The 8650-nt window shown below is 47.5% G+C and overlaps 1 protein-coding gene across 1 annotated transcript; it reads right to left on the minus strand.

Moving 5' to 3' along the window:
- Positions 1-48: 48 nt before the first annotated feature.
- On the minus strand, positions 49-5753 carry HILPDA (hypoxia inducible lipid droplet associated). The gene is made up of 2 exons (XM_010587395.3): positions 5589-5753; positions 49-4521 (listed from the first exon to the last, which is right to left on the minus strand). The coding sequence occupies exon 2, from the start codon at positions 4461-4463 to the stop codon at positions 4263-4265; it is 201 nt and encodes a 66-aa protein (XP_010585697.1). The 5' UTR covers positions 4464-4521; positions 5589-5753; the 3' UTR covers positions 49-4262.
- Positions 5754-8650: the final 2897 nt, after the last annotated feature.

Genomic DNA, 8650 nt, shown 5'->3' on the forward strand with positions numbered 1-8650 from the left:
AATGTTAATGAATCAACAATATATATTAAGGAAAATGTTTTTAAACAAAAACCCATGTAAAATAAGGTTATGTATTAATTGGTCCCTAGGTACAAAACATGGGAAGCTTGAAATACCTGGTTTCTTGGTTATCTAGTGCTGCTACAACAGAAATACCAAAAGTGGATGGCTTTAACAAAGAGAAATCTATTCTCTCATAGTTTAGGAAGCTAGAAGTCCAAATTCATGGTTCCAGCTTTCTGTCTCTGTCAGTGCTGGGGCAAGGTCCTTGTCATCAATCTTCCCCTGGTCTAGGAGCTTCTCAGTGCAGGGACCCCAGACCCAAAGAATGAGCTATTCTCCTGGCTCTCCTTTCTTGGTGGTAATGAGGTCCCCCATCTTTCTGCTCACTTCTCTCTTTTATATCTGAAAAGAGGACTTAAGACACAACCTAATCTTATAGATTGAGTCCTGGCTCATTAACATAACTACCTCTAATCCTGCCTCATTAACATTTTAGAGGTAGGATTTACAACACATAGGAAAATCATATCAGATGACAGAATGGTGGACAATCATACAATACTGGAAATCATGGCCTAGCCAAGTTGACATACATTTTGAGGGGACACAATTCAATCCATGACATTCCACCCCTTGCCCCCCAAAATTCATGTCCTTGCCACATGTAAAACATATTTACTCCATCATATATAGCCAGTCTTAAATCAACTCCAAGTCCAATATCCAAAAAAATTCTTCATCTTTGAAATCCTGAATACAAGTAATCTGCTTTCAAAGTACAAATGTGGAACAGGCACAAGCTAGACATTTCCATTACAAATGGGAGAAATTGGAGGGAAAAAAGGGGTAACAGGCAACAAGTAAGTCATCAGAACAGATTACATTACCTCTCAAGCCTTGAAAATAATCCTCTGTTCTCTGAGACCATTTAGGCAATGGCCCTGCCCTACAGACTCTGGGTGTTTGCCACTCTCTGGATTCTAGGTGGAGGCCTCTTAGCCCTGGGCTTTAGCTCTGTCTTCCCGGCCCACTGGAATGGCAACTCTGCTCCCTTGAATTTGGGTGGCCCCAGAGGCTATGGATCCAGCCTTTGAGACCCCAGATGTTGTGGCCCTGCCTTCTGAGACTGAGGCAGCTCTGCTTCCTGTGTTCCTTGTCTCTTCAGTTTCTGCTTCCTGGTTCCGTGGCCTCTCAGCCCCTCAGGACTTAGAGCCCACATCTGCCCTGCTGGAGCAAGTGTTCCAAAGCTCTGTAGCTCCACTGATAAGCACCTGGAGGCACCACACTCCGCCAGTAAACCTTGGCTGGAAGGCCCTCAGCTCTCTTGCTCTGTGGGTCAGCAAGCCTAGCTCCACCAGTAAGTGCCTGAAGTTACCCCACTCCACCAGGAGGTCTCCTGCCAAAGGCACCCATCTCTCTCTCCGTGGGTCAGCTCTAGCACTGTCTTGCGCTGGTCTCCAGGTTTTGTTTGGTTCTTGCCATCTGTGCCATCTCCAGTGTAACAGCTGTCCTCATTTCCTTCTGAGTTCTCACCAGAATTGTCTTTGATATCCATAATTCTACCAAAAGTCTCTTCAAGGCAATCTAGGCTTTTACAATTAGGTACTTTAAAACTTTTCCAGCTTCTATCCATTCAGTTTCAAAACAGCTTCCACATTTTAGGTATCTGTCAGAGCAGCAGAAACACTGGTGGCATAGTGGTTAAGTGCCACAGCTGCTAACCAAAAGGTTGGCAGTTTGAATCCACCAGGCGCTCCTTGGAAACTCCATGGGGCAGTTCTACCCTATCCTATAAGGTAGCTATGAGTTGGAACTGACTTGGCTCAAAGGCAGTGGGTTGTTGTTGTTGTTGTTTTTTTTTGTCAGAGCAGCATCCCACTTTTCCAGTACCAAATTCTGTCTTAGTCATCTAGTGCTGCTATAACAGAAATACCACAAGTGGATGGCTTTAACGAACAAACTTATTCTCTCACAGTCTAGGAGGCTAGAAGTCCAAATTCAGGGTGCCAGCTCCAAGGGAAGGTTTCTCTGTCTGCTCCAGGACAAGGTCTTTGTCATTAATCTACCCCTCGTCTAGGAGTTTCTCAGCACAGGGACCCTGGGTCCAAAGGACACGCTCTGTTCCCAGCAGTTTTTTTTGGTGGTATGAGGTCCCCCTGTCTTTCTGCTCAGGTCTTTTATCTCAAGAGATTGATTTAAGACACAACCTAGTCTTGTAGATTTGAGTCATGTCTCATTAACATAACTGCCTCTAATCCTGCCTCATTAACATCATAGGGGTAGGATTTACAACACATAGGAAAATCCCATCAGATGACAAAATGGTGGACAAGCACACAATACTGGGAATCATGGCCTAGCCAGGCTGATAGATATTTTTGGGGGACACAACTCAATCCATGACACCTGGTAAACAGTATTAATGACTACTAGGGTGTGGAATAAATAAAAGTGATGCCCGAGCCACTGAGTTCTAGGATAGTGGCACCTAACTTTAAAAACATACACTGGAAGCAAAACTGGTTTAGCAGTAATACTTGTGGAAGAAGAGGACACTATGTTCCATTCTTACCCTCCAGCAAAAGCAAATCAAACTCATCATACATAAAATGACACACACACCAAGAGAAGAGTGCAGATACGTTTTAGTACAAGCAGAGGAGTAAATTTGTTTGCTTGGGTAGGGAATGGAGGAGTGGCAGATACAAGGAAACAAAAAGTTCATTTTTCAAAAATTTTTTGTGCTTTAGGTGAAAGTTTACAAATCATCTATCATACAAAAAGTTATACACACCTTGCTATGTACTCCTACCTGCTCTCCCCCAATGAGACAGCACATTCCTCCTCTCTACGCTGTATTCCCTGTGTCCATTCAGCCCGCTCCTGTCCCCCTCTGCCTTCTCATCTCGCCTCTAGACAGAAGCTGCCCACAGTCTTATGCGTCTACTTGAGGCAAGAAACTCACTCACCAGTGTCATTGTCTATCTTATAGTCCAGTCCAATTTCTGTCTGTAGAGTTGACTTCGGGAATGGTTCCAATCTTAGGCTAACAAAGGTTCCGGGGGCCATGACAGTCAGGGTCCCTCCAGTCTCAGTCAGACCATTAAGCTTGGTCTAAAAAGGCTCATTTTTGAGTAAAGGCCAAACTGCTTAGATCTGAGGGAGAGAGCAGAAATAATCATGTGATGTATGGACATTTTACCAGTTGACGTTGAGAATAACCAGAATCAAGCAGTCAGTCAGGTGGGTAATTAAAAGGCATTTAAAAGTGAGAAGAAAAGGCAAGGGCCTACCGGATAGACAATCCTTTCCCCCAGAGATTGGGCTGGATGAGATGATCATTTCCTTCTTTAGAGATGGACAGGGTCATGAGAGGACTGTAATCATCCTGGTCTAGGCTCAGACACTGGTTGACACAGAACAGCCCTAACTGCCCCTGCCCCTAAATCCAGAGGTTTATTGACTTTATGTTTTTTAAACAAAGTGTTGTAAGCTCTTTCCTGTTTAAAAGTTTTAAGATGTTAAAACTCATATCTAGGAATGAAGCTCATTCCCTACCACTAATTTCAAGGACAGAAGTCAACATGACACAGGGTGAAAACATGTTCAGCTTTACTGCATTAGAAAATTCATTTAAGCCACATGGTGGCCATTACGCCCATGTCTTCTGCAGGCTTTGTGTCACCCTACCACCCCCTTCAGACCAATACACACACATACACACTATGTTGGAAGAAGGACTTAAAATGTAAACCATGAGAATGCTCCATCTCCCTGTCTTCATAGCTGACCCACATACCCCTCCAGCTGTCATCTAAACCCAGAGAAGTCCTCATGGAAGAGAGGCCCAACACCAAATCAACTGACCACAAGACACTCAAGTCCAAAGGCAGCTCCTGGACGATGTTTGAGAGTAGGGGGAAAACATCACCATCTCCCAACAGCTGAAGTTGCAGCACACACCCTCTGTGAGAGAAGGCGGAATCACACTGCCCAGGACAGCAAAACATACAGCAGACCCTGGGGAGAAGACTGAGATCACTCCACTCCACAGCCACAGGTAACCACTCAGATCTGTGGATCAAACGACTCTTTTCCAGGGCAAGGAACATCCAGACAGAGAGGTCATTCAAGGTGCTAGTCACAGTCAGTTCTCTAATAACACTGATACTCTGAGCTTGCCTCCTAGGAACTGGGACACCTGGTGGGATGAATTTAGACTAGTGTTCTTCCAAGGTTATGGTGGGTGGTGGGAGGGCTTACTGCAACCCCCTGGGCTGAGATGGATGGTCTGGAAGGCCTTTGCGGGGCTCTGGGCTGGCCAGTTGACCTCTGGTGGTCCAGGAGCTCCCAGGTGAGGGACCATCCAGTAAGGCCTCCAGTGACTCCACCAGTCCAAAGAAGATGGAAAGCAGGGTCAGCACCACACCCAAGAAGTAGAGGTTCAACATATGCTTCATGACTGAAAGGATCTCACTCCTTTACAGAGCTGCCAGAGCTGCCTTCTGCTTCTGGATCCTAAGGAAAGAGAGGAGAGGTTAATCTACAGCCGTTCGGGATACACAAGCATCTGGCCCTGACAGTTCTCTCCCTGTGGAGCTAAGGGAAAGGCTTGGTCGGCCAAGGAGGCAGGGGCCAGTAGGCGTTCCTCCACAGCAGAATCTCTGAGTATATTGACATGGTACACTCCAGGCTGTAGGGCCAGTCTTGCTTCTTGGATGAACTCAAGAGCATGCCTATGAAGTTTTACTTCTCCTGAAGACTTTGTTCTTGCCAGGAGCAATGCACAGTCAGGGAAGAGTAACCTTTCTGAAGAACAGACCCAGTCCTTTGGTTGGTGGGGAGGGGAGATAGAAGAACATGCTCTTGAGAAAGCAAGCTGCCTAGAAGTCTCCTACATCTCAGGCAGATCTGAGTTAACCAGAAACTTTTTTAAAATTGTGGCAAGAATACAGGTAACAGAACATTTGCCAGGTCTACAATCTTCACATGTGGCATTAGTTACGTTCATCATGCCGTTCAATCATCACCATTAACCGTTCTCAAAATTTTCCACCACCCTTAACAGAAGGTCAGTGTCCCCTACACATTGTGTCCTTCTTTAACCATAAACTTTTTGAAACTCAAAATAACCTTAAGAGGATCAAGTTCACTCACTCCACAAATATACCCCGAATACCCATAATGTGTTGGGCACCCTGGAAAGTTCGGGGTAAACTCTGTAGATATGAATCTTGCCCTCATGGAACTTACAGCCCAGAGGCGAGAGAGGCAAGAAAATAGGCGTGACCATACCACACAGCACGCTAAATGCAGTGACAAGGACACGTTAAGGGTGCTTTGGGAAGGCAGGACACGGACGCCCAGCACGAGCGAGGACGGGGTGGCCTATGTGGACCCACAGGCTCAGAACTCTAGTTAAGGCTCTCCCTGGAGAAAACGGGGGCGGGGCCCCTGGCTGACGGGGGACCCCGAGAGGAGCGGGTGCGAGGAGCGAGCTGCAGCCAGAGAAGGAGCGTGGCCGGACTGGCGTGCAGCCCGGGGGATGGGGGCCGGGAGCCGGGGAAACCCACAAAGCCGCTCACCTCGTGGGGGCAGGGCTCAGAGTGGCTCGTTCGCTGTAACAGCAGGTCGCGCAGGAGTCGGAAAGGAAGACGGCCAACGTGCAGGGCCGGATCTCTACCGAAGGAGCCCTCGGCACACAAAGGCACCGGCTGCAGGGAAGCCTCGTCCCAAGCTGCCCCGCTCCGCCCACTCGCTCCCGGCCCCGCCCCCGACATGCGCACGCGCACTGCAGCACGCACGTAGGCAGCCCCGCCCAGCGGAGGGGACGGGCTGCGCCTGCGCGTGGCCGCCGGGGGCTCGTGGGCGGCGGGGTTTCCACGCGCGCTGGCGTTGCGCTCCTGAGTCACTGAGGTCTGGGGTGGGCGTGGGCGTGCGTGTTAACGTGCACGGCCGCTGCCTGCTCTGGGAAACGTTTGACGGAATCGTGAAGTACATTCACCCCAGGCCAAGTCGGTGGAAAGTACCCTGAAGTCAGATGAAGGCGGAGCAGCGAAGATGGTTTCTTCACCCACCAGAGGTTTCTTCAGGGTACCAGTGGCCAGACCGTTACCACCCCCATGCTTACCCCGTTTCAGGAACTGAAGAAACCGGAGCGGACTTTGTTTCACTTCTTCGGGGAGTCAACGTACCAGATACCACTCGCACGCCCTGTTCCAAGCCCCGACGTATAACTCCTCATGGACATTTCTGGAATGGTGAGGGAGGCCTCTGTGAGAGTTTGCCTTGCCTGCTGTTTAAGAAAACGTGAAATGGTCATCCAACCCTGGAGTCTGCTCCTAACTGCGTGTGGCAAGTCACTTGCCTTATTGGGCCTCAGTTTCCCCAACAAACGTGAGAGCATTGGCAACGCCATGATGTTTAAGGATGCTTTCAGCTTGAACTAAAGAGCTAGAAGGTCAGGGTCCAGCCTTATGCCCAGATTGGGGACTGGGAAGCCTTACTAAGCGCACTCATCACTGACACACACACCCCCCCCCCCCACGAAGGCAATGTAGAGGTCCCGTCGTGAGAGCACAAAAGGGGGATCTCAGAAAATAGGGTCCTGGGAAGACACTGGGGCTGGAGAGGCGCCCTGCAAAGGAACATCCACGCCGCGAAGGGAAGACTTGGTGGCTTCGCTGCCTTCCTCCTGGGGGGAGATGGGGACTCAAGGCAGGTCGCTGAGCTCTGGGACCAGCGGTGCCGCGCTAGGGCAAGGGCCTGGGCTGGATGGGAGAGAACCAGGCGCTCCCACCGCTCTGCAGTCTCTGGGCTGTGCAGAGAGGGACTGAACCTTCGGGAAGGGAGGAGCCAAATCGCCTCCACTGCGACCTTTTCCCTACATTCCCTGCTCTCCGAAGTCTGTAGCGGGAGGATTGGATGGGGACTTGCCAGCCAGCAGTCAGGCGCTCTGGAACTAGCTCTCTTGGTCAGCCTGCAGGAATTTTTCGTCTTTCATTATATCGGAGTTTTCTCTGTATTTTTGTTCTTGACTCTGTGACCCTTCTCTCGCACTATTAGGAGCGGTTCAGGCTCTGACATCACACTGCCAGGTGTCCCAAGCGCCGCCGCTTGCTAGCTGAGCACCTAGGGTGATTCCTTGAACCTCTCTGTACTTTGGTTCCCTCAGATGTTAAAAAAAAAAAAAAAAGATGTTATATGGGATAGTAACAGTGCTTACGTGGAAATCCATATAAAGCACTGAGGATAGTGCCTTGCACATAGAAAACATTCCAGAGTGTTAACTTTGTATCATCTGCTACAACACTCCCAGAGGACAGACGTTGCTTATGATAGCTTATGTTCAGTGAATGAATTCAGGAATGCTACAGTAACTCTTTGGACTCTGCTTATTGTGAGCTCTAAATTTATATTTTCTCACAGTTGGAGGGAAGGAATGGGCATCTCTCCAATAATTCCCTATTCCCATAGTCACTGCCATTGTCTAAGCATCGTCCAGGTGGAGATAACCAGGGTTTGAGTGAGTGTACCCTTGTGCTTCCCCACCCATCAACCCACAAATACTGTCAGCTCTGGGTAAGCACTGACCCGTTTGGAATAGGATTCTAGCCTTGTTTCTACCACCTTGACCAAGTTAATTAACCCCTTTGAGCCTTAGTTTCCTTATCTGTAAAAGGGGGAAAATAATATGTAAAACAGAGAGTTGTGAGGAATTAGAAATAATGCATGTAAAGCATGTGCCACATAATAGATGTTCAATAAATAGTGGCTATAGGGTCGTTATGAGTCGGAATTGACTGGACGGCAACAGGTTTGTTTGTTTAATTAATATACAGGTAGTGCCTGACTTTTGACAGGGTTTCATTCTGACATTTCCATCGTAACTTGGTTCTGATGTAAGTCAAGTACTTTTTTTTTTTAGTTTTAATTATTATTACCTTTTATAATCAGTATCTTTATAAATCTGATCTTTATTTACCTTTGGGGGTTGGAAGCATTACATATAAACTTACAGCTTCAACACTGGGGCTTCCTGCTTCTCCAGTAATATGCACATTATGTAAGCACACACACACACAAAAGGACCACCTTAAGTGCGGCTCAAATATGTTGTAAGTCAGGGAATACCTGTACTAAGAAATACACAGGCAAGTTCTCATCCTTACCTGGTTGGGTAAGGAAGACCTAAAAAAGATAACAACCGAAGGCATTATAGGGTTATTGTTGTTTGTTGCCATCAAGCTGGCTCTAACTTCTAGTGACCTTATGTATAACAGAATGGAACAGCACCCAGTCCTACACCATCTAAGTGATTTTTAGTATGTTTGAGCTCATTGTGGCCGCTGTCTGAATCCATCTCTTTGAGGGTTTCCATTGGTTTTGCTGACCCTCAACTTTACCAAACATTTTGTCCTTTTCTAGTAATTGGCCTTTCTTCATAGTATATCCAAAGTAAGCAAGATGAAGTTTGCCATTCTTGCTTCCAAGGAGCATTCTGGTTTTATTTCTTCTAAGACTGATTTGTTCATTCTTCTGGCAGTCCATTGTATATTCAGTATTCTTTGCCAATACCACAATTAAGATGCATCAATTCTTCTGTCTTCTTTTTGACTCGATAGCAACGGGTTTTTTTAGCTTTAGA

Source organism: Loxodonta africana, chromosome 8 (assembly GCF_030014295.1).
Source record: "Loxodonta africana isolate mLoxAfr1 chromosome 8, mLoxAfr1.hap2, whole genome shotgun sequence".
NCBI lineage: Eukaryota > Metazoa > Chordata > Mammalia > Proboscidea > Elephantidae > Loxodonta > Loxodonta africana.